At 41.8% G+C, this 26,988-nt stretch overlaps 1 protein-coding gene across 12 annotated transcripts in view; it reads left to right on the forward strand.

The window, feature by feature from the left end:
• DLGAP1 (DLG associated protein 1) overlaps positions 1-26,988 on the forward strand; it is a 328,135-nt gene that overhangs the window by 66,951 nt on the left and 234,196 nt on the right. For all 12 annotated transcript variants that reach the window (XM_060119712.1, XM_060119713.1, XM_060119714.1 and 9 more), the window contains one exon: positions 439-653. In XM_060119712.1, coding sequence (XP_059975695.1) covers positions 439-653 — 215 coding nt within the window. The remainder of the gene's footprint in view (positions 1-438; positions 654-26,988) is intronic.

A 26,988-nucleotide genomic window follows, 5' to 3' on the forward strand; every position in this document is an offset into this window, starting at 1 on the left:
GAATGCAGCTGGTATAGACCACTGGTTTAGGAGGAAGCACTATGGATACAAGATGCTCGAGATGGAAGATGCAGGGAAGGTAAAAGAGAAACATTCCTGAATTTTAAATAACAACTGAAAACAAATCATTGAAAAGCTCAAATAAAACCGCTTTCCAAGGGCATCCGTATGCCTGACAATTATTTTCAGCGTGAGAAAATGGAGAAGTGAATCAAATTGTTGTAATGTTTCCTAGTACACAGGTTCTTTCAAAGCTTGAGACATAGATTTGCATGTATTCAAAATATTTTCAGACCAATTATGGTAAAACACTACTGTTGAAAAGTTAATGTCTAAAGTTTTACATAATTACCTGTATTACCCATATTCACAGTCAGGAAAGAAAAGAAGAAGATAGACTTTTATAAAGCATGAACTATCTGTTTTGTATCTGCATAGGTCCCTCAGGATGAATGGACAGGGTACACCCCTCGAGGTAAAGATGATGAAATTCCCTGCCGTAGAATGCGGAGCGGCAGCTACATCAAGGCCATGGGAGATGAAGACAGCGGGGACTCGGACACCAGCCCCAAGCCTTCTCCCAAAGTTGCTGCGCGAAGGGAAAGCTATCTCAAGGCTACTCAGCCATCCCTTACAGAACTCACCACACTCAAGTAAGTGTTTCCAACGCTCTACTTCCGGTAGCCCGGCCCCCTGTATAATCACCTACAATCCGATCTTGCAACTTCTAGCATAAATGGGGCAGAAAACATCCCACAGATGGAGCACTTTGATGTATTGAATGTTCTATTGATTTTGACCTTGGGTCTGACTCATACATCCCAGTGCCTTCAAAGACATAGGCATCCAGCTGCGCCCTGCATAGAGCATAAGCTGAACCCCCAACCTTCCAAAAGAGTTTGCAACAATCCAGAATGGCCTCTAAAAAGAATTAAGATTTCTGACCAGTGAGGATATCTGTGTATCCCCACTCTTGGACGTTGTTTAGCCGCTAAATCTGTGGGGCAACACTTCCTTAAAAAACTCTTGAATTTTTCAGATGATTGAGTAATAAAATAGAGTAGATTATCTTGGAGAAGGTTATAGAATATGGCTGTGCTTAAAAATTGGGTAATATGTGAAAATTCTTGACAGATGTTTTTAAACTTGGACACTCGATACATATTATAATTTGTAAGACCTTAAAAAATTTTTTTTGTTTTGAAAAATACGATTCTAAGTAGTCCTTACTTCAGTTTGTGCTATTTGTAAACAGAGAACAGCATTACAAAAGAAACTACTGAAACTGATTATTGTAAGTTCTGATTTAATTGTTAATATTATTTCTGGAGAGCAAATCAGAGCCTTGGAACAGATAATCATGTGGATCATTTGGACTAAAAAAAGTATTATGGGTAATTAGTATTTTTAAGTGCCTTTGATTCTATATTTTGAGGAAATACATATTAGTATTCGTGCATTTATATTGCATTACAAAATAAAATATTAAAAGGCAAAGTAAATAAAACAGAAAAAAAACCAAATCCATCAGATTGAGAAGAAACTAGATTATTAAAACCTAGAATATTAAAAAACAGCTGAATTCTATCATAGAAATGTAGTCAAATAGCAAACTATCAATATATTATATTTTAAAGAAGTGACAGAGAGGGTCCCCTCATGAATTTTTTTTCAGAGGATCATGTGGAACCACTGTGGATCATTTCAATGAAAAATGAATACCAATGACATTAGTAAACCAACCCAAGAAAAGCAGCTCTTTCTTTCCTTCAGCTTCTGGTTACCCTTCCTCTTTGCCTTTATTACTGCACGTGATAGTTTCCTAGTGTTGCCATGACCAAGTACCATGAACTTGAAACAGTACAGATTTATTATCTCACAGTTCTGGAAGCTGGAAGTCTGAAATCAAGGTATTGTCAGGGCCAGGCTCCTTCTGAAGCCTGGAAACAATAATCCCTCGTTGCCTCTTCCTAGCTTCTGGCTGTGTCCGGCCGCCCTTGGCATTCCTTGGCTCGCAACTACGGCACTTTGATTTCTGCCTCTGTCGTCACCTGGCTTTCTACTTTCCGTGTCTTCGCGTGGTTGTCTTCTTATGACGCCAGTCATATTGGATCAATAATGACCTCATTTTTAACTTGATTAAATCTGCAAAGACCCTATTTCCATGCAAGGTCATGTTCACAGGTATTAAATTTAGGACTTTGACATATCAGTGTGGGAAACACAATGTAACCCCTAACCCTGCCACACAAGGTAACAGTTGATCACAGAAATGGAAAATACAGTCGGGTCTTCATTGCACTGTGGCACCCCTCACAGAGGCTCAGAAATGAACTGAGCCAGTCTGAAAAGAACTGGATTTGTAATAATGGCAGTGGGCCGAGGTGGTATGAAAATTGGGGGGGGTGGCAAGGAACCTTCTGGGAAGTATCTTCTGTGAACTTTAGAATATCTCTCCCCTAGAGGCAATCAAAGGTAGTCACAGCCATGGTGTTAACTGACATCTTCTAGAAGATGCAAAAAAACGGGGATGCTTTGGGCAAGAAATTCACTTGGACCCTCAAGATCTCAGTATCCTCAAATGCAAACCAAGCAGTGGGATTCTGCAACTTCCAGAGTCCCTTCCACCCCCTTTATATCCCATTCATTTACCTATTGGGATGCATGTCACATCAGATGCACGAAGCTTTGGGTCGTGGGGGATGAGATACAATGAGTCCTGCTGTTCGAGTCCTACCAGGGACGAGGAGAACAGAAAAGAGCAGAGCCACAGGGGAGGGTGTGGGGAGTGCTCTAAGGAGGCTGAGGACAGGGGAGGTGCAGAAATCAACTTTCACCATGGAGTCCTGGACCCATCTCCTTATTAGCTTCAGGGCTGTGGGGAATCTGCTCTGAAGTCACTGGAACTCTTTCATTTTGCTTCCACCTGATGTTATCTTCCTTTAATGTCCTGGAGCCTGTTTCTACAACCATCCTATATATTTTTTTTTGCTGTTCAGAAGTTTGAAGAGCAGAAAAAGGTGAACACACAGATAGTGGCTAAACTGATGGTAGAAAGGTCAGGTACCTGAGTATCAGAGTAGTGACTGCGCTTTTCTTCCTCCAAACCTATGGAAATTCCAAATGGTACCCAATTTACTAGGGGACACCTACTACACTGAAAAATGTTTTTCTTTTCTAGGGATGGAGTCTCACCAAACCATCTCTGTCACCCTCTATTCTTTAGTAGGCAGGACAACAGCTCACCGTCATTCACACACACCTTTCTTCCCTGTGCTACCATCACCTCCCCCAGACTTATGTGTCATAGTCTGTTTGTCTCCATTCATTTCTCCCTCATCTGCTCCAGGAGCTCCCTTTCCCCTTACGGTCCACATATTAAGCTTCCATCATACTCAACAACATAGGTGTCTTCGTGATGTCTAGTTTAATGAGATTTCAAGAGGTACACAAGGGAAAGAAGAGGAATACACTAGGAAAGCAAAAATTCGGACATGACATAACTCATAATCCATTCTTTTCTTTCTTGACGATGTTTTGACTGGAGCTCATTATTTTTCTAGTTCGAAGCATTCCATCCCTCATAAGAAAAAAAGATCCCCATATCCTGGAATTCTAGTTCCCCAAAAAAGAAAACTATATTTTTGTTCCTACTTCTTTGACATTTAAGTCCATTTTTTTTCCTCCTTCCTCCTCGGCAATTCACAGCTTTAGGGATGAATCATAGCCATGAACCAAGATAACTAAAATTAGCCAAGTGAGATGGGGCAAACATTTTGTTTGAGGTTTTCAACTCCCATCTTCTCTCAGGAATGTTGGAGAAGAGGCACTCCTACACTTTCTTACATTGTTTTTCTTCTTTCTTTTCTGTTTTCCAAAGGCATCTTGAGAGCTTATTTCTGAGGCTAGTTTTCTTCAGCTACTTAATGTCAATGATTGTGTCTTCAGATAGATAAGGCCTAAGGTCAGTTGAACATTCTGGAGTCACAAGGAGTCTTGAGACAATGAACTCCATCTTTGGGCTGCAAAACTTCTGTAGCTACTCTCTGAGGACCATTATCTCTCCCACTCCCTTCTCTTCTCCCACAGATAGTAACAAATCCCTTCCCCTCACCGCTAGCTTTTCCTTCTTTCTTCATTATTAACTAACAACGAATTTGAAATGGCATATCACCCAAGAATATTAGTATTTTCAAAAAGAACTTCTGAATGTTTAATAGTAAATTATCAGGCAAGTAGGAGAGAGGTTTGAAGGCCCAAGTTCCCTCAAAGCAGGTCACCACAGCTTGGCTCTGATGAGGGATTTAAGTCTTTTACTTGGATTTGCTATAATATGCTATTTATTCTGGAAAGGAGACTCCTGTCTGCTTCCATGATTAGGTAAAGCCACGTCCAAATCCCATCGTGGACTTTTATTCAATAGACTGTAAAAAGAACTTTTAAAAAATGACGTTAAGTGAGCTGTCATGTAAAAGATTCTAAAGATAAATTCAAATAAATGTCCATTAATCCTAAGCAAATAACACTTTAAAATCTCTTCATAGTTCTTTATCCCTTCATCCAAGCACTAAGAAAAATTTTCTCCTGGAAGAAATAGTCAGCCTCTGATATTACAGACTTTGAAACTCCTCTGAAATCGGTGAGATGGGCCCCAGGCTTCTGTGCATGCTTGGCTCTGGAGAGGACCCGTCAGAGCTCCCAGCAGTGTGGATAATGTATCTAACAAAAGGCTTCAGGAAGATTTATTTTCAATCCTAAATGCTAATTTATTTTCAGGATGGTTAATCCTTGAAATCATCCTTCTTTTTCTAATCCTAAAAGTTTTTTAAACAATAAATGTCTCTGTGGCTTTTGGCAACTGGTTTGATGTCTCTGAGTCCCACCACCCCCTCCCAAATTAAATGAGAGTCTCATGCTCTTAGCTTGGACGGTTTCACTTAGATTACTCCCTCTCAGCCCCACCCCAGCCCCGTGCAGACAGCATTAGCTGATCCCAGCACCCTCCCAACTGAGTACAGACTGGGCCTCAGATCCCCTCTCAACACAGAGCTTCAACCACACTTCTCATTGACCAGCCATGACACAAGGTGCTACCCCTCGTCTACATGGTCTCTGAGGAAACTTTCAGCACTAATGTGTATAATTATAAGGATGGAGCACAAAGCACTGGCAGTTCACAGTCTGAAGACAAAAGAAGGTAGTATTGGTAAACGAAATAATTTGAGAAGAGACAGATAGGGTTGTTCTCCTTCAGCTTTAATTCTGGAGATTTAAAATGAGTCAGCTCTACATCAGGAACCCAAAACTGTAGCCTCTTGCTGGAGTGTCTTGTTTTGCTTATCTATGTAGAAGTTTCCTTCTCCCTTTTTTCTCTCTAGACACACTACGTCCTCTGCTGTTTCTTCACATTCCACATGCCCCTCCCACCCACCTACAGCTCCTTGTATTCCTTCTCTTCCCAGAAAAAGGAGGGGGCACGGGCTATGAAGATGGAAGCATGGCGATTTTTTTTTCCTAAGGATGTGAACCATATTGAAGAACGTAGCCACGTACATCTTTCCTTCTTTGTCTTAAGTGGAGGGAAATGTCTCTGTTTTCCTTTGTTGTCTGTTTTCCCCAAATGCTTTGATATTCCGCTCCTGTCCCTCAGTAACTGTAACATATAGCAGCAGATGCCCCTTCCAATGGGAGGATGAACAGACTAGCATAACCCAACACTACAAAATTGTGAGTTTACGTCCTCTGTGACATAAACTCAGGATAGTTTCCCATCTTTCCCAACCGTAACACTGTCTTCTTATATCCTCTATCCTCCCAACCCCTCCCCCACAAAAATAAGAAGAAATGGGGAAAAGTTTAAAACAGGGAAACTCATTCATTTACTCATAGACAAATTATCTAAATACCTTTGAACCCACTGCTAGAAAAAAACAGCCTGGTTAAAAGACAAAATAAACAAACAAACCCACTGGTACAAGAAATTGCCTATTATATTCAGCCCCTGTCACCATGCCCAGCTTAAAAAAAATAGGTCTCTCTTTGGGGTGTGAATACCCTCCTCCAAATGAGATGGGCATGTGAGTATCATAGTCTGTATCCTAGTGTCTTGCTCTTTAGCAAAGACCATTTTGGAAAGGAGCCTGCATTGATTGCACTGTCCCTGCAATGATCACAACCTCAGAGACGAACGAATTGTCTGTGTCTCTTTGAGGAAGGTGAAGGAATGAAAGGAAATGCAGATGCCTTTTAGAGAGAAGGAATGGAAAGTTTAGAACACAGGAGAGAGATTTCAGTTTTAATGAGGTTCTAAGTGCCTGAATGAATGCTCAGGGCTTACATTTCTTTGTCTTGCTTTGTTTTGATTGTTTAATCACCATAACTCCATACATGAGATTTTCCCCACTTTACAAATGAGGAATCTCTGTCTTAGGGAGATTAAATAACTTGTCCAAGGTTACATGTCAACTAAGGTATGAGGCCAGGGGTTGAAAGCAGAAAGAATAAAAAGCTGGTTGGAATAATGGACTCACCGAGACTGCAGAGATGAACAAAAGATATGAAAGAGGGTCCAAAATGGAAGAGAAAAGGAAGATCAACTGGGTGCCCAGGAAAAGGAGCCATTCAAGGCAGATATGGAGAATTCAGAGCAGATTTGAGGGGGATGTCAGAGGCTGCAGTGATATAAGTTCTGACCTGGAAGTGCAAGCAGGCAGACATGCAGCTGAAACAGGAAGGACCTTGAGAACATCTTGACTCAGGCTTGGCCTGGGGTAAAGAAAGGAAAGATCAAATGACCAAAGGATTGAGGAGATTAAGAGTTAAGTAGGCATTGGCTGATGGGGTCATGGGGAGAAATGATGGCCTCTTGGGAGCCTGGGTTCAGGCCGGTCGGGACAAGTGTAGTAGCAAACCCTGGACTTGTGTGTGCTCTGTGTCTCTACAGTGTGTCAGCTGGGCCTTCCTCACATGCCCTGGCCAGGTGTGGCAGTGTCAACAAGGCCCTAGAGACAGTAGAGAGATGGGGGCAAGGGAAGACCCCAAAGAGAGTTCTGGAAACGAAAAGTCCTCACTCCTTTTGGGCTATACTACGTACTATCCTGCCAGGGAGACTTCTGTTTGCAAAGAGTGTTAAAACTCCTTTCCTTTGCCCATCTGTTTGCAACCATTCCCTCAATTTCATATCTGTGTTCCCTGTTAAAAGTTCAGACAACCAGGTATAAAGAACATGCTAATAATAGTCAGAAATTTTATTCATGTTTCACTCACTCAGTTATTCATGTAATACATTTATTCAGCACCTTTAATATTAAAGTACTGTGTGAGGCATGTACACCTTGGTTTCAATAAATTTATTAAATGCTTTACTAAAATATGGTTTTCCAAGGTCAAGTAGGAGTAAATATATATATATATATATATAGAGAGAGAGAGAGAGAGAGAGAGAGAGTTGGATATACTCTCAAATCTAAAAATGGCAAAGGCAGGCACAGTAGAAATGAAAGGAATTAAAATTCAGAGGCTGTTAGTACTAAAGTTGATCATTTTGTTCAGAATTTTTCTCTGATCAGAAAAATCCACTTTACCTGGCACGGGGAGGGTTTTGTTGTTATTGTTTGGGGATTTTTTTTTTTTTTTTACAGTTTATTATTTTGTCAGGATAGTTCAAGTTATTAGCTTTGCTGTCATTTTATATCATTAAGGAAATCTCATGGACCTCAGATGGCAGGATTGCAAACAGCTCCTTGAAAAGGACCTCTAGGCAGATGTATTAGAAGCTGCCTCTCATCCTTTTTGAGGGAGGCTGGGTATAAGTCCCAAGTACATGTACCTTTACAGAGGATGCATATGAATAACAAAACCGTCAACATCCCTATGTATAAAACAGAAAGAAATGAGATCAAAACTGCAGGCAAAGGAATTTAGGTTAACTGCAGGGAGGAACTTCTAACTGCAAAGTTTTTAATTATTGCATAAATTAATTTGGGAATTTTGAGAGCAACTTTCCCAGGCATCTTTTAAAACAACCTGAACTCCCTTTCTCTGAGCACATTGATAACTCTGCTTGGCAATTTGGGTGGAACAGACCAAATCTCTGTATCAGATTTTTCCAGCCTGTGCAGTCTAAGTCTTATCATGTACACGGATCCTATATTTTTAAGATAAGCATGCAGGAAGATGAGATTTCAAGGTGCCCACATAATTCACTGCTTCATAAGTACATCACTTCTCTTCCTGACCCTTCTGCTTCAATCAACTAAATGACCATTTTCCTAAATTCAGTCTTGAAACGTTGTGGTTCACCTCTCACCTCCTCAAGCTTTAGGGCTTCCCTTCACTCACGTGGATGACTGCAATGGACCAGTTTGTCTAGCTGCCTCTAGCCTCTCTTGGCAACCACTCTTCCCAGAGACTTTCTACAGGTCACCATGAAATCATTTCTGAACCCCAAGTGTCTCTTCACATGGTCCCCAACAGCGTTCAGAGTTTCTCTGTCCTTTGAGAGCTTCTTCCCTGCTTTCCTCTTACAAGGATTCTATGCTTCTATCAAATGGAGCTCCTAATTGTTCTTAGGGTCTGTTTTGCTGGCTTCAGGCCCACCCTAGTTGGGATAGGCTACATTATACTGGGAGTAAAAAACAACCCCTAAATCAGAGAGGCTTCTAACAACAAAACTTTATGTCTTGCTCATGCTACCTGACCATCTTGGGTCAGTAGGGAACTCTGCTTGCCTTGGTCACCCAGGACCAAGTTATGAGTACAAAACATCAACAAAGGCTCCCAGAGTCACCAAGGCAGGGCACGAGCACAGGGTCTTAATGCTTCCTCTCGCAAGTGGGACAGGTCCCCTCTGTTCCTGTTTATAGGCAAAAGCTAGTGACGTGGCAATGTCTATCTTCAAAGAGGGCAACAAGGGCAATCTTACCATGTGTCCAGGACATGGATGCACAAAACCATATTTGGCAAGCAGCACCAATGACTATCAAAGTCTGTCTGGACACAACATTTTTGGCTTACCGTCTCTCCCACAAGCAAAATATATTCATGCCCTACCACCATCAAGGGGAGAAAACCCAAAAGCCCTGTCCTGGTCCTATCATAGCCCCATCAACCTCAAAATGTATGGTCTGTGGGTGATGTGTGATAGCCTATAGAGCAGGGAATGATGCACTATAATAGCTACATCTGGTCCAGATGTGGCTCCTCTGCATCTGGAGACCTGCAGACTCAAAACGATAAACGATTTGCCTCCCATACACCCCATACATAATGACAGGAGAAGGTCAAACCATCCACAATAAACATTCCCATTCAAAAAGGAGATGGGGGCCTCCCTGGTGGCGCAAGTGGTTGAGAGTCCGCCTGCCGATGCAGGGGATACGGGTTCGTGCCCCGGTCTGGGAGGATCCCATATGCCGCGGAGCGGCTGGGCCCGTGAGCCATGGCCGCTGAGCCTGCGCGTCCGGAGCCTGCGCGTCCGGAGCCTGTGCTCCGCAACGGGGGAGGCCACAACAGTGAGAGGCCCGCATACCGCAAAAAAAAAAAAAAAAAAGGAGATGGGGGGGGCTTCCCTGGTGGCGCAGTGGTTGAGAGTCCGCCTGCCGATGCAGGGGACACGGGTTCGTGCCCCGGTTTGGGAGGATCCCACATGCCGCGGAGCGGCTGGGTCCGTGCGCCGTGGCCGCTGAGCCTGCGCATCCGGAGCCTGTGCTCCGCAACGGGAGAGGCCACAACAGTGAGAAGCCCGCGTACCACAAAAAAAAAAAAAACCAAAAAGGAGATGGGGGGCTTCCCTGGTGGCACAGTGGTTGAGAGTCTGCCTGCCAATGCATGGGACACGGGTTCGTTCCCCGGTCCGGGAGGATCCCACATGCCACGGAGCATGCGTCTTTGGCTGTGTCTCTGCTCGCTCAGACACTTCACCCTCCCTCTGCCTGTGAATCTGTGGTTCTCAGAAAGCTCCCTGTTCTTTCCCAACCCCACTGAGCATCGTCAGCCCACCTGGAGGCTGGAAGCTCAGCCTGGCAGGTACACATTACCGTGTTAAAAATATGATGCAGCCATGCCTCGTACTGTCATCCACGCTGAACATGGGCCTATTTCCCTCAGTTCATCTGGGGAATCCCGTCCTTTCTAGTTCTGGGAGGAGGAGGGAAGTGGATGTAACAAATCAGCCTTAACTACTCCTTTTAGAATTGGAGAAGGGTTCTCTTCAGTGATTGCGGTAACTGCTTCGCACCCTGTCCAACTTATCTGTGAACCCAAATAAACCAGTGAGGAGGATATATATTTGCTCATCTATCCTGATAACTAGGAATATCTTAATTTGCTTCCAAGCCTATTTTTCAGGGTAAATAATTGTAGATAACAGTTTACCAAGTGTTTTCAGTACATCTCATTTGACCCTCCCAATGGCCTCAGAAGGAATTTAGAATTGATTTTAAACAACACTTTACAGATAATCGAAGGGTTTCGCATGGTTATGAACTTCACGAGGTAGAGCCGGGCTCTGCTTTTCACTCCAGCTTTCTTCCTCCCACTGCCTAGTGGAACTCTGGTCACTTTTCCCCCAGCAAGACTGTCCTCGCCATCTGGACACCATTCCTGACTTCCAGCTCCGAAACTTCTTTTAGTTCTTTGCACCACTTCTCTTTCCCAGAAAAAGCAGAGCTGAGAACTCAAGGCATAGATCCAGGTTACCAACTGCCTATGAAATTGCTGCCACCATGGTATCATCACCCCTGGGCCAGATTTCAAGAAAGATGGACACTTGGCTGTGAGTGCAGGTACCTGAGAAGATCGGGCTGGTCCTAGAGATCGTGTCTGGAGAGGCTGGGATTAAAAAGCCAAGCTGGGACACTTTCCCTGGTTGTTTCCCTTGTTTCCTCCACTCAGTGAAGAAAGGTTGTGTCAGAGTTTCAGAGTGAGAGAAGCTAAGGATTAGAAGGACTGGCTACGTTCTTTAAGCCTGAGACTGTGCACTTCCTCATTATAAGGAATCACTCAGCGGTGTCGTCTGGGTCCAACTGGCCAATGAGAGCCAAGGGTTCACATCTCCTCCCAACTCCACACTTGGTTTTGTCACCCTGGTAACTTGATATTGGCCATGATGGGAATATTTATACCACGGAAATCAACAAACCCTACCAATCAGATATTCCTCCTCCCAGAGAGCCAGTTTTTAAACCTTTTCCTCTATGCCACTGTACATTATCTTCATGGAGTCTTGATTCTGAGATAAGATGAAAGAAAAATCTTAGAAGCAAAGCTGGAAAGAGCTTTAGAGATGATTCCTACCCTGTTATATTACAAATGAGGTGGAGGCCCAGAGAAGATCAGTGACTTGCTTAAATTACTGGGCAAGTTTTAGGACCCAGGTTTTAGGACCCAGGTTTTCTCATGCTCAGCCAAGAATTCTTTCTAGAGAAATCAAAGTTTTCAGCAGCTACATTCCCTGAGGGAGACAAGAGAAATATAAAATTCGGTCTGTACTGCAAATATCTGATTAAGCACCACCAAGAGTGATGAAAACTATTTTGTATCATTATTTGTAAGTTTCAAAATTACATTATGTATGTTACCTCAGCCTATAAGTGCTAGATTTGTTCAGGAAATAGGAAATTATTAGGAAGTAGAAATAGCAAGGGATGGCTTCCTAAAACAGAAAGGATTCAGCCTGGAATTTGAATAATTACTCAGAAGTAACAGACTGGGGAGGGCAAAGGTGTCTGAATATAAAGAAACCAAGCTGACTGATACATGAGGAGTATTTAAAAATGGGAAACTGTCTTTGGAAAGATAGTGAAGACTTTTATAAGCAAGATCCTTAAATATCCAGAGAATTCATTTTGTTTTAATCCAGTTAGCGAGAGTGAATTGTTGGTGACAAAAGGGAAATTAAGTGATGTTTTGTTTCAGAAAGATGGCCTGTATGATGTGGAGTGAAAAGTCAATTATAGGAGGGTTTTTCCTCCCATTTAGATGAAAGGTTATGCTATACTATTTTCATGGGTATCTACATCTAGATGGATGTTTTCTGACATCTCAGTATTCATTCTTTCTGTAGGGAGGCTTTATGGGTGATTTCCTTTTCTTTCTTGTGCTTTTCTCTAATTTTGTTGTTTTTTTATTATTTGTGTTTTTTGTTAGTGTGTATTTAATTTTTTTAATTGAAGTATAGTTGGTTTACAATGTTGTGTTAGTTTCAGGTGCACAGCAAAGTGATTCAGATATATAAATATATATGTTTCTTTTCAGATTCTTTTCCACATAGGTAGTGTATATTTAATTTTAACCCAAAAATTGATCTCAAAGAATAATAATGACTAACACCTAGAAGCACTCCCTACATGCCAGTACATATAATAATATTAATGGTAATGGAAAAGAATATGAGGGGCTTCCCTGGTGGCGCAGTGGTTGAGGGTCCGCCTGCCGATGCAGGGGACACGGGTTCGTGCCCCAGTCCGGGAAGATCCCATGTGCCGCTGAGCGGCTGGGCCCGTGAGCCATGGCCGCTGAGCCTGCGCGTCCGGAGCCTGTGCTCTGCAGCGGGAGAGGCCACAACAGTGAGAGGCCCGTGTACCGAAAAAAAAAAAAAAAAAAAAGAATATGAAAAAGAACATATATATGTATAACTGAATGACTTTGCTATACAGCAGAAATTAACACATTGTAAATCAACTATACTTCAATAAAACAAATTTTTAAAAAATAATAATTCTAATGGTACCTATAAGACAGAAATTATTATAGTACTGGATTATTCAGTGAGGAAACTGGAACACAGGAGGTTAACTGACTTGTCAAAGGGTACAGAATTGGAGCTCCACAGCCAGGATTTCAATCCAGAGCCCATACCATGAACCACTATACTACGCTGCCTCTGGATGTAATCCAGAGACAAATCATATGCAGAGAGTTTGAAATCAAGTAAAGGAAGTTGCACTGATCCAGACATGAAATGCTAGAAGTGTAGACCAGGGTGATAGCAGAAGAGGTGATATACAGTTAAACAGGTAAATAAAAATATCAAAAGTCAACTAGGAATGAATAATTTCCCCTTTTATTGCTATTTTCTCTTGTTTATCACAGTGATACCCTACATCACAACAAATGCCATGCCTACGCACCTCTCCTTTCTGTTTAGGGATAATGGGAAGATTTCCTTTTTTATTATCGTAAAAATTTCAACAGCACCAAAGAGTATTTTAATAGTATGTAAAAGTCTTCCATCCCTCTCCAATCCCTTTTTACCCCTCCTTAGAGGTAAGAATTGTAACCATTTCTTGTGTATCAGAAATGTCCTATGCACACATCTACACTTTCTTTACACACACCTATTCTACAATTTGTTCTTTTCACTTAAAATTATTTCTTAAGCATTGTTTTATATAAGTGCATGTAGATTAACTTTTTTAAAAAAATTATTTTTAACAACTACAAAGTATCCCATTGTATGTGTGTACAATAATTTAGGTAACCACTTCCCTCTTTTTTCAAAAATTTTTTTAAATATTTTTAATACTTATTTAAATAAATGTAATATTTAAAAACTTTTAAATATTTATTTATTTATTTGGCTGCATCAGATCTTAGTTGCGACATGTGGGATCTTTTGTTGCAGCACGTGGGCTTCTCTCTAGTGTTGCACACGGCTCCAGGGCATGCCGGCTCTCTAGTTGTGGCATGCGGACTCTAGAACGCATGGGCTTAGTTGCCCTGTGGCATGTGGGATCTTAGTTCCCCGACCAGGGATTGAACCCGCATCCCCTGCTTGGAAGGCAGATTCTTAACCACTGGACCACCAGGGGAGTCCCTGTTGGGGAATATTCTGTATGCAAAGCTATAGAAGGTAAAAAGGGCTTAATTATAAGAAAAAGAGCTATTTCTCTTTGGTATTGGGATTCTAAATCTTGGGCAAGAGTGCAATAATGAGCTTAGAGTTTAAACGTTATTTTAATAAACATGAGGTCTTAGGATCTCAAAGCCCTTGATCATTTGAAGAGAATGAAAAGGAAGCAAAAAGCATGATATAAAGTGAAATATGTTCCCAGCCACCGAAATCAAAAGGTATAATCATAAAGGCTGCTTTTTCAATTCCTTGCATGCAGGACTGGGTTCTAAGACTACGCCACTCGGGACTTGAATATAAACAAGCTACCACTGGAAAAACAATCCAGGGGCCATTGTAAAAAGAAGTAGATTTTTGGTTTTGGGTTTTTAACTGACAATCATGGTGATATTTTATCAACAGCTAGAAATTTCCAGCTTCTTTTCCTTTCTGAATATATTGAGATTGGCTAAGCTGTTTGGAAGATAAGTTAAGATCTTTCTTCCCACTCCTCTGGCACTGGCTGTTGTGAAAAAAACAACTATCCTCTTAACATAGAGGAAATACTTAGTATTAGCTGGAGGGAGAAGTGACCCTTAGGGTAAAAAAAATCTTAGGTTGTTTTGTCTTGTTTTCCCCAAATAAGGTAAAGCTATTAAATGCCTGTACTACTCAACACCCTGGACCTTCCCTGAGTTTGGTTAAGTAGTTGCCCATAACAACCACCAACACTGGAAGAAGCTGAGCTGAGTATTGTGGGGAAAAAAAGGTAGTGAGCATCTGTCCACCTTCCCTGATCCTTTCCTGTGCCCCGGAGGTAACTACGTTAAATCTAAATAATTTAAATACATTAATAATGTTTTCTGTGCTCCTTTATTTAAGAAACAAAAGCAAAAAAACACCTCTACTCATTCAATGACATGATAAAATACTGAAAATATAACAATTGTCCTTTGAGTCTGCTGGCTGCCCTGGACTCTGTTAAAGGCAGAGTACCAGGAAGCAGAGGAAGGCTGGGAAGAAACCCCACAGAAGGGGCAGCTCGCTCGGCCACGCCCCTCTGTCTTCCTCCCTCTCCCATCATCGCCATGTCCACTCCTCAGGGGCCCACTAGTGACAATTAGATCGCAGCCCTGTCGATGTAAAAGCGGCACAAAATACGGAGAAAAGGCAGACCCGAGTACAGATCCACACTTCACCACTCTGCAACCTTAAACCAGTTACTTAACTTCTCTGAGTGCAAGGTCTTTTTTTTTTCATTTTTAAAATGGTTCAATTATAATTAAGTGAATATTGTGAGGATTAAATGAGCTAACATATGGAAGCACCTAATCTGAAATGCTTTATCCAGAAAGCTCGTATTTATTGTCTCCAATGTGCAAGACACAAATTTTACTTTAAAACAAACCAACCAACCTAGAGGGAAAAAGACAACGGAAAACCACAGAAACAGATACGTTTACAGAGAATAGATGCCTCAACCCACAAACCCCCCTCAATATACCAAGCCAATTGGGCAGATCCCTGTGGGATTCTTTCCACACAACCGGAATCCTAGTCTCCTCCTCAAGTGAAGGACTGGCCCTGGAGTATATTTTTCTTCTACTCTGTGGCTGCCCTTGGCCTTTGATCCCTGTAGGTTCACCCCCTGGTCCCTGTTCCCAGAAGGAAGGTACTTCCGTGGCTGCCTCTCCAGTTGTGCCCTCTGACTGCGGATCTATACGGGGTGCCTGGAAGCCCGTCTTTGTCCTTTATCCATCCTCACTGATTCGTCTCCTCTGTTGGGAGACTTCATGGGCAGGTTGCTGAGACCGATCTGTGGTTTGGTGCAGCCAAGTGTTTTATTTACTGTTCTAAACCGGTATCTTTGCCTGTGTTTCCAGGAAGTCACTGGTTGGGGAGCAGGGCTTGCACTGGACCAGATCCTTCTGCTGAAACTTGTGATACACTAAGTCCTTGACTCACTTGACCAATTTGGGTGAAACACATGCCTCTGATAATGTACAAGGTCACCTACCTGATCCACCACTAAAAATGTTAAGAATACCCTGTTTTCTTGCTCACTAGCCTTTAATGATGGAAAGCTTTCTTTCTTCTCTTATTCTTCGTATTTTTCATTCTTTGATCTACATCTGCCAGTATTGACCATTTTCTGTCTCTGAGAACAATGGTTCAAGAAAGGGTGGTGAGGGGCTTCCCTGGGGGTGCACTGGTTAAGAATCCACCTGCGAATGCAGGGGACACAGGTTCGAGCCCTGGTCCGAGAAGATCCCACATGCCTCGGAACAACTAAGCCCGTGCGCCACAACTAGTGAGCCTGCACTCTAGAGCCTGCAAGCCACAACTACGGAGCCTGCGTGCTGCAACTACTGAAGGCCGGGTGCCTAGAGCCCTTGCTCTGCAACAAGAGAAGCCACCACAATGAGAAGACCGCGCACCGCAACGAAGAGTAGCCCCCGTCTGCCACAACTAGAGAAAGCCCGCGCACAGCAACGAAGACCCAATGCAGGTGAAAATAAAATAAATTAATTTTTAAAAAAAAGATACCGATTCCATTGCACAGAGATGAATGCACGGGGCCTCATACAGGGAGGCAAGGAGACAGCAGCTTGCAGAAGTCAGCTGTGGGGGGAAAGGAAACAAGTGACGCACTTCCTCCCCACCATATGTTATCAACTTAGCCCGATCCTGTGTGTGGAGGGTTGGCAGAGCCCTCTGCTGCTGGATCACTTGGACAATAGCTCACAGCCACGCAGCTACCTTGATAATTAGGTGGAGTCCCTGCCAACTTCTGCAATCTGCCCTCTAGGAGGCAGCTGGCCAAGCCATGCCTTTGCGGCCGTGCGTGATCCCACGTCGATGATTCAACCCCGTCGTCCTATGTCAGCCTTTCCCACCTCCACACAAAACCCTGAAGTGGGAGAAGCTCTCTCCAGAGAGGAACCTTCTGCGTTCAGCATAATGGAAGTGCAGAACAGGGGACACTGGCTTGGTTATTACCGGGCCCTCCTCAGGCTTCACTTCCCATTGCCATGGTCAGGTTCAACAAGGAATTAGGAGCAAGCAACACGGAGAGTTCTGAAGTCAGAAGAAAATGAATGGGTGCCTATAACTGAGATGGGCTTTGAATATGTGTCACAATAATGCATGTTGGCGACTACATGGTCTTTTATTTATATATTAGGTCCCAGTTGACAAGCTTCCTGTCTTATTGCTGGGCCCTGAGATGTCTCCTTCCATGTTGCCATGGTTAAGGAAGGATTAAAGGAGGAGGAGCAGCCAGATAGGGGTGTGAGGGCAGGTGGTACTAACAGACCCCCCGGGACCTGGTCAGCCACGCCCAACCCTTCAAAGGAGAAAGGGGATGTATACAGTTAGACTCGAAACACGGAAATGCATGTGACAGCCTGGCTTGTTCATTTATCCATGTATTCAACAAGTCCTAAATGCTTGCTGTGTACCAGGGACTACTCTAGGCCCCGGAAGTACCACAGTGAACAAGACAGACAGCAGCCCTGCCCTCGCAGAGAGCTTGCAATCCAGCAGAGGAGACAAAAATAAGCGACGTGGATAAATGAAGTAGAGTGTAGGTCAGATGTGGATAAAGTGTCAGGGGCGGAGCACTGGGCTTTGGATGGGGATGAAGTACTGGGAAGGAAACCATTAAGGAGGGGAGGGCCACATCGAGAAGGGGATACATGGGTGAAGGCCTGAAGGAGGTGAGGGCGTCGGGCCTGCAGCGGTAGGAGGGGAGAGGATTCAGGTAGGGAACCGTAAGTGCAAAGTCCCTGAGGTCACCTGCTATGCGTGAGGCCCAGCATGAGGCCTGTGTGGCCAGAGCAGAGTGGGCGAGGGGAGAGCAGAAGAAGAGTCCCAGAGAGAAAGGAGCCACACTCACAACAGGCCTGCAGGCCGTGTGAGGACTCTGGGTTTTACTGAGTGAGATGGGAAGATATTAGAAAGCTTTTAGGTAGAGAAGTGGCATATTAAGAGGATTACTCCAGCTGCGTTTTTTTAGAAGGAACTACAGGGGGACAGGGATGGAGGCAGGGAGGACGCTAGGGCAGCATTACAGGGTAGCAATAGTGGGGCCTGGACGGTTGGCAGCATCAGGGGTGGGAGCAGAGCCCATGGGTGTGTGAAGCATCACATGTGGGCTGTGAAGGGAGGGGCCAGGCAAGGGTTCTGGCTGAGGTTGGGGGCAGGGGGGTGATCGTGACAGGAACAGATTTGGGAAGAAAGGACAGAAGGTTCTTTCTGGATATTTAGGTGTTAAAAAAAAAATCAGAAATCCTAAAAGAAGATTCCTGGGGTGTCCTTGTTAAAGGCCCCTGCACCTTTGCTGTGACTTGGGCAGGGGGAAGGGTGGGTCTAACAGTTGCCCTCCTACCAAAAGTTCAGAATGTTTAGGTTCATTTCTTTCATATCAGGTAAATTTTAAACATTTTTTAACATCTTTATTGGAGTATAATTGCTTTACAATGCTGTGTTAGTTGCTGCTGTATAACAAAGTGAGTCAGCTACACGTATACATATATCCCCATATCCCCTCCCTCTTGCGTCTCCCTCCCACCTTCCCTATGCCACCCATCTAGGTGGTCACAAAGCACCGAGCTGATCTCCCTGTGCTATGTAGCTGCTTCTCACTAGCTATCTGTTTTGCATTTGGTAATGTATATATGTCCATGCCACTCTCTCACTTCCCCTTCCCCCGCTCCACATCCTCGAGTCCGTTCCCTTTGTCTGCGTCTTTATCCCTGCCCTGCCACTATGTTCATCAGTACCATTTTTTTTAGATTCCATATATATGCGTTAGCGTACAGTATTTGTCTTTCTCTTTCTGACTTACTTGACTCTGTATGACACTCTAGGTCCATCCACCTCACTACAAATAACTCAGTTTCATTTCTTTTTATGGCTGAGTAATATTCCATTGTATATATGTGCCACGTCTTCTTTATCCATTCATCTGTTGATGGACACTTAGGTTGCTTCCATATCCTGGCTATTGTAAATAGAGCTGCAGTGAACATTGTGGTACATGACTCTTTTTGAATTATGGTTTTCTCAGGGTATATGCCCAGTAGTGGGATTGCTGGATCGTATGGTAGTTCTATTTGTAATTTTGTAAGGAACCTCCATACTGTTCTCCATAGTGACTATCAATTTACATTCCCACCAACAGTGCAAGAGAGTTCCCTTTTCTCCACACCCTCTCCAGCATTTATTGTTTCTAGATTTTTTGATGATGGCCATTCTGACCGGTGTGAGATAATACCTCACTGTAGTTTTGATATGCATTTCGCTAATGACTAGTGATGTTGAGCATCCTTTCATGTGTTTGTTTGCAATCTGTACATCTTCTTTGGAGAAATGTCTATTTAGGTCTTCTGCCCATTTTTGGATTGGGTTATTTGTTTCTTGATATTGAGCTGCATGAGCTGCTTGTATATTTTGGATATTAATCCTTTGTCAGTTGTTTCATTTGCAAATATTTTCTCCCATTCTGAGGGTTGTCTTTTGGTCTTGTTTATGGTTTCCTTTGCTGTGCAAAAGCTTTTAAGTTTCATTAGGTCCCATTTGTTTATTTTTGGTTTTATTTCCATTTCTCTAGGAGGTGGGTCAAAAAGGGTCTTGCTGTGATTTATGTCATAGAGTGTTCTGCCTATGTTTTCCTCTAAGAGTTTGATAGTGTCTAGCCTTATATTTAGGTCTTTAATCCATTTTGAGTTTATTTTTGTGTATGGTGTTGGGGCGTGTTCTAATTTCATTCTTTTACATGTAGCTGTCCAGTTTTCCCAGCACCACTTATTGAAGAGGCTGTCTTTTCTCCATTGTATATTCTTGCCTCCTTTATCAAAGATAAGGTGACCATATTACATGGGTTTATCTCTGGGCTTTCTATCCTGTTCCATTGATCTATATATCTGTTTTTCTGCCAGTACCATACCATCTTGATTACTGGAGCTTTGTAGTATAATCTGAAGTCAGGGAGCCTGATTCCTCCAGCTCCGTTTTTCTTTCTCAAGATTGCTTTGGCTATTCGGGGTCTCCTGTGTTTCCATACAAATTGTGAAATATTTTGTTCTAGTTCTGTGAAAAATGCCATTGGTAGTTTGATAGGGATTGCACTGGATCTGTAGGTTGCTTTGGGTAGTATAGTCATTTTCACAATGTTGACTCTTCCAATCTAAGAACATGGTATATCTCTCTATCTGTTGGTATCCTCTTTAATTTCTTTCATCAGTGTCTTATAGTTTTCTGCATACATGTCTTTTGTCTCCCTAGGTAGGTTTATTCCTAGGTATTTTATTATTTTTGTTGAAATGGTAAATGGGAGTGTTTCCCTAATTTCTCTTTCAGATTTTTCATCATTCGTGTATAGGAATGCCAGAGATTTCTGTGCATTAATGCTGTATCCTACTACTTTACCAAATTCAGTGATTAGCTCTAGTAATTTTCTGGTAGCATCTTTAGGATTCTCTATGTATAGTATCATGTCATCTGCAAACAGTGACAATTTTACTTCTTCTTTTCCAATTTGGATTCCTTTTATTTCTTTTTTGTCTCTGATTGCTGTGGATAAAACTTCCAAAACTATGTTGAATAATAGGGGTGAGAGTGGGCAACCCTGTCTTCTTCCTGATCTTAGTGGAATAGTTTCAGTTTTTCACCATTGAGAATGATGTTGGCCGTGGTTTTGTCATATATGGGCTTTATTATGTTGAGGTAAGTTCCCTCTATGCCTACTTTCTGGAGAGTTTTTATCATAAATGGGTGTTGAATTTTGTCAAAAGCTTTTTCTGCATCTACTGAGATGATCATATGGTTTTTCTCCTTCAGTTTGTTAATATGGTGTATCACATTAATTGATTTTCATATACTGAAGAATCCTTGCATTCCTGGGAAAAACCCCACTTGATCATGGTGTATGATCCTTTTAATGTGCTGTTGGATTCTATTTGCTAGTATTTTGTTGAGGGCTTTTGTGTCTATGTTGATCAGTGATATTGGCCTGTAGTTTTTAGTGTGTGTGACATCTTTGTCTGGTTTTGGTATCAGGTTGATGGTGGCCTCGTAGAATGAGTTTGGGGGTGTTCCTCCCTCTGCTATATTTTGGAAGAGTTCGAAAAGGACAGGTTTTAGCTCTTCTCTAAGTGTTTGATAGAATGCGCCTGTGAAGCCATCTGGTCCTGGGCCTTTGTTTGTTGGAAGATTTTTAATCACAGTTTCAATCTCAGTGCTTGTGATTGCTCAGTTTATATTTTCTATTTCTTCCTGGTTCATTCTTGGAAGTTTGTCCTTTTCTAAGAATTTGTCCGGTTCTTCCAGATTGTCCATTTTATTGGCATACAGTTACTTGTAGTAATCTCTTATAATCCTTTGCATTTCTGCAGTGTCAGTTGTTACTTTTCCTTTTTCAGTTCTAATTCTGTTGATTTGAGGCTTCTCCCTTTTTTTCTTGATGAGTCTGGCTAATGGTTTATAAATTTGGTTTATCTTCTCAAAGAACCAGTTTTAGTTTTATTGATCTTTGCTATCATTTCCTTCATTTCTTTTTCATTTATTTCTGATCTGATCTTTATGATTTCTTTCCTTCTGCTAACTTTGAGGGCGTTTTGTACTTCTTTCTCTAATTGCTTTAGATGTAAGTTTACGTTGTTTATTTGAGATATTTCTTGTTTCTTGAGGTAGGATTCTATTGCTATATACTTCCCTCTTAGAACTGCTTTTGCTGCATCCCATGGGTTTTGGGCCATTGTGTTTTCATTGTCATTTGTTTCTAGGTATTTTTTGATTTCCTCTTTGATTTCTTCAGTGATCTCTTGGTTAATCAGTAGTGCATTGTTTAGCCTCCATGTGTTTGTATTTTTTACAGTTTTTTTTTCCTGTAACTGATATCTAGTCTCATAGCATTCTGGTTGGAAAAGATTCTTGATACAATTTCAATTTTCTTAAATTTACCAAGGCTTGATTTGTGACCCAAGATATGATCTATCCTGGAGAATGTTCCATGAGCACTTGAGAAGAAAGTGTATCCTGTTGTTTTTGGATGGAATGTTGTATAAATATCAATTAAGTCCATCTTGTTTAATGTATCATTTAAAGCTTGTGTTTCCTTATTTATTTTCATTATGGTTCATCTGTCCATTGGTGAAAGTGGGGTGCTAAAGTCCCCTACTATGATTGTGTTACTGTCAATTTCCAAGTTTATGGCTGTTAACATTTGCCTTATGTATTGAGGTGCTCCTATGTTGGGTGCATAAATATTTACAATTGTTATATTTTCTTCTTGGATTGATCCCTTGATCATTATGTAGTGTCCTTCTTTGTCTCCTGTTATAGTCTTTATTTTAAAGTCTATTTTGTCTGAGAGGAGAATTGCTACTCCAGCTTTCCTTTGATTTCCATTTGCATGGAATATCTTTTTCCATCCCCTCACTTTCAGTCTGTATGTGTTCCTAGGTCTAAAGTGGGTCTCTTGTAGACAGCACATATATGGGTCTTGTTTTTGTATCCATTCAGACAGTCTGTGTCTTTTGGTTGGAGCATTTAATCCATTTACATTTAAGGTGCTTATCAATATGTTTGTTCCTATTACCATTTTCTTAATTGTTTTGCATTTGTTATTGTAGGTCTTTTCCTTTTCTTGTGTTTCCTATCTAGAGAAGTTCCTTTAGTATTTGTTGTAAAGCTAGTTTGGTGGTGCTGAATTCTTTTAGCTTTTGCTTGTCTGTAAAGGTTTTAATTTCTCCATCAAATGAATGAGATCCTTGCTGGATAGAGTAATCTTGGTTGTAGCTTTTTCCCTTTCATCACTTTAAATATGTCCTGCCACTCCCTTCTGGCTTGCAGAGTTTCTGCTGAAAGATCAACTGTTAACCTTATGGGGATTCCCTTGTATGTTATTTTTGCTTTTCCCTTGCTGCTTTTCATATTTTTTCTTTGTATTTAGTTTTTGATAGTTTGATTAATATGTGTCTTGGCATGTTTCTCCTTGGATTTATCCTGTATGGGACTCTGCATTTCCTGGACTTGATTGGCTACTTCCTTACCCATATTAGAGAAGTTTTCAACTATAATCTCTTCAAATATTTTCTCAATCTCTTTCTTTTTCTCTTCTTCTACTGGGACCCCTATAATTCGAGGGTTGGTGCTTTTAACATTGCCCCAGAGGTCTCTGAGACTGTCCTCAATTCTTTTCATTCTTTTTTCTTTATTCTGCTCTGCAGTAGTTATTTCCACTATTTTATCTTCCAGGTCACTTATCCGTTCTTCTGCCTCAGTTATTCTGCTATTGATCCCTTCTAGAGAATTTTTAATTTCATTTATTGTGTTGTTCATCACTGTTTGCTCTTTAGTTCTTCTAGGTCCTTGTTAAATATTTCTTGTATTTTCTCCATTTTATTTCCAAGATTCTGGATCATCTTCACTATCATTACTCTGAATTCTTTTTCAGGTAGACTGCCTATTTCCTCTTCATTTGTTTGGTCTGATGGGTTTTTACCTTGCTCCTTCATCTGCTGTGTGTTTCTCTGTCTTCTCATTTTGCTTAACTCACTGTGTTTGGGTTCTCCTTTGCACAGGTTGCAGGTTCGTAGTTCCCGTTGTTTTTGGTGTCTGCCCCCAGTGGCTGAGGTTGGTTCCGTGGGTTGTGTAGGCTTCCTGGTGGAGGGGACTGGTGCCTATGTTCTGGTGGATGAGGCTGCTTGTCTTTCTGGTGGGCAGGACCGCGTCCGGTGGTGTGTTTTGGCGTGTCTGTGAACTTAGTATGATTTTAGGCAGCCTCTCTGCTAATGGGTGGGGTTGTGTTCCTGTCTTGTTAGTTGTTTGGCATGGGGTGTCCAACACTGGAGCTTGCCGGTTGTTAAGCTGGGTCTTAGCGTTGAGATGGAGGTCTCTGGGAGAGCTTTCACTGTTTGATATTATTTGGGGCCAGGAGGTCTCTGATGGTCCAATATCCTGAACTCGGCTCTCCCACCTCAGAGGCTCAGGCCTGACACCTGGCCAGAGCACCAAGACCCTGTCAGCCACACGGCCAGGTATGTGGGGAGTTTCTTGCCTTTTGGGAAGTCTGAGGTCTTCTGCCAGCATTCAGTAGGTATTCTGTAGGAGTTGTTCCACATGTAGATGTATTTTTGATGTATTTGGGTGGAGGAAGTTGATCTCCACGTCTCATTCCTCCTCCATCTTTTTTTTTAATTTTATTTCACATTATTTATTAATTTATTAATGATAGAAACTCTTTTTCTTTTTACTAGTAATAATATTTTTTTTTAGTGTTAACCATTTCTTTTTTTTTTTTTTACAAATTTAATCAGTTATACATATACATATGTTCCCATATCCCCTCCCTTTTGTGTCTCCCTCCCACCCTCCCTATCCCACCCCTCCAGGCGGTCACAAAGAACCGAGCTGATCTCCCTGTGCTATGCGGCTGCTTCCCACTAGCTATCTACCTTACGTTTGGTAGTGTATATATGTCCATGCCGCTCTTTCACTTTGTCACAGCTTACCCTTCCCCCTCCCCATATCCTCAAGTCCATGCTCTAGTAGGTCTGTGTCTTTATTCCTGTCTTACCCCTATGTTCTTTTTTTTTTTTTTTTTTTTTTTTGTGGTACGCGGGCCTCTCACTGTTGTGGCCTCTCCCGTTGTGGAGCACAGGCTCTGGACGCGGAGACCCAGTGGCCATGGCTCACGGGCCCAGCTGCTCCGCGGCATGTGGGATTTTCCTGGGCCGGGGCACGAACCCGTGTCCCCTGCATCGACAGGTGGACTCTCAACCACTGCGCCACCAGGGAAGCCCACCCCTATGTTCTTGATGACATTTTTTTCTTAAATTCCATATATATGTGTCAGCATACAGTATTTGTCTTTCTCTTTCTGACTTACTTCACTCTGTATGACAGACTCTAGGTCCATCCACCTCATTACAAATAGCTCAATTTCATTTCTTTTTATGGCTGAGTAATATTCCATTGTATATATGTGCCACATCTTCTTTATCCATTCATCCGATGATGGACACTTAGGTTGTTTCCATCTCCGGGCTATTGTAAATAGGGCTGCTATGAACATTTTGGTACATGTCTCTTTTTGAATTATGGTTTTCTCAGGGTATATGCCCAGTAGTGGGATTGCTGGGTCATATGGTAGTTCTATTTGTAGTTTTTTAAGGAACCTCCATACCGTTCTCCATAGTGGCTGTACCAATTCACATTCCCACCAGCAGTGCAAGAGTGTTCCCTTTTTTCCACACCCTCTCCAGCATTTATTGTTTCTAGATTTTTTGATGATGGCCATTCTGACTGGTGTGAGATGATATCTCATTGTAGTTTTGATTTGCATTTCTCTAATGAGTAAAGATGTTGAGCATCCTTTCATGTGTTTGTTGGCTGTCTGTATATCTTCTGTGGAGAAATGTCTATTTAGGTCTTCTGCCCATTTTTGGATTGGGTTGTTTGTTTTTTTGCTATTGAGCTGCATGAGCTGCTTATAAATTTTGGAGATTAATCCTTTGTCAGTTGCTTCATTTGAAAATATTTTCTCCCATTCTGAGGGTTGTCTTTTCGTCTTGTTTATGGTTTCCTTTGCTGTGCAAAAGCTTTGAAGTTTCATTAGGTCCCATGTGTTTATTTTTTGTCTTTATTTCCATTTCTCTAGGAGGTGGGTCAAAAAGGATCTTGCTGTGATTTATGTCATAGAGTGTTCTGCCTATGTTTTCCTCTAGGAGTTTGATAGTGTCTGGCCTTACATTTAGGTCTTTAATCCATTTTGAGCTAATTTTTGTGTATGGTGTTAGGGAGTGATCTAATCTCATACTTTTACATGTCCCTGTCCAGTTTTCCCAGCACCACTTATTGAAGAGACTGTCCTTTCTCCACTGTACATTCCTGCCTCCTTTATCAAAGATAAGGTGACCATATGTCCGTCGGTTTATCTCTGGGCTTTCTATCCTGTTCCATTGATCTATCTTTCTGTTTTTGTGCCAGTACCATACTGTCTTGATTACTGTGGCTTTGTAGCATAGTCTGAAGTCAGGGAGCCTGATTCCTCCAGCTCCATTTTTCGTTCTCAAGATTGCTTTGGCTATTCGGGGTCTTTTGTGTTTCCATACAAATTGTGAAATTTTTTGTTCTAGTTCTGTGAAAAATGCCATTGGTAGTTTGATAGGAATTGCATTGAATCTGTAGATTGCTTTGGGTAGTAGAGTCATTTTCACAATGTTGATTCTTCCAATCCAAGAACATGGTACATCTCTCCATCTATTTGTATCATCTTTAATTTCTTTCATCAGTGTCTTATAATTTTCTGCATACAGGTCTTTTGTCTCCTTAGGTAGGTTTATTCCTAGATATTTTATTCTTTTTGTTGCAATGGTAAATGGGAGTATTTCCTTGATTTCACTTTCAGATTTTTCATCATTAGTATATAGGAATGCCAGAGATTTCTGTGCATTAATTTTGTATCCTGCAACTTTACCAAATTCATTGATTAGCTCTAGTAGTTTTCTGGTAGCATCTTTAGGATTCTCTATGTATAGTATCATGTCATCTGCAAACAGTGACAGCTTTACTTCTTCTTTTCCCATTTGGATTCCTTTTATTTCCTTTTCTTCTCTGATTGCTGTGGCTAAAACTTCCAAAACTATGTTGAATAAGAGTGGTGAGAGTGGGCAACCTTGTCTTGTTCCTGATCTTAGTGGAAATGGTTTCAGTTTTTCACCATTGAGGACGATGCTGGCTGTGGGTTTCTCATATATGGCCTTTATTATGTTGAGGAAAGTTCCCTGTATGCCTACTTTCTGCAGGATTTTTATCATAAATGGGTGTTGAATTTTGTCAAAAGCTTTCTCTGCATCTATTGAGATGATCATATGGTTTTTCTCCTTCAGTTTGTTAATATGGTGTATCACATTGATTGATTTGCGTATATTGAAGAATCCTTGCATTCCTGGAATAAACCCCACTTGATCATGGTGTATGATCCTTTTAATGTGCTGTTGGATTCTGTTTGCTAGTATTTTGTTGAGGATTTTTGCATCTATGTTCATCAGTGATATTGGCCTGTAGTTTTCTTTCTTTGTGACATCCTTGTCTGGTTTTGGTATCAAGGTGATGGTGGCCTCGTAGAATGAGTTTGGGAGTGTTCCTCC

This window comes from Mesoplodon densirostris, chromosome 15 (genome assembly GCF_025265405.1).
Source record: "Mesoplodon densirostris isolate mMesDen1 chromosome 15, mMesDen1 primary haplotype, whole genome shotgun sequence".
In the NCBI taxonomy this organism is placed as follows: Eukaryota; Metazoa; Chordata; class Mammalia; order Artiodactyla; family Ziphiidae; genus Mesoplodon; species Mesoplodon densirostris.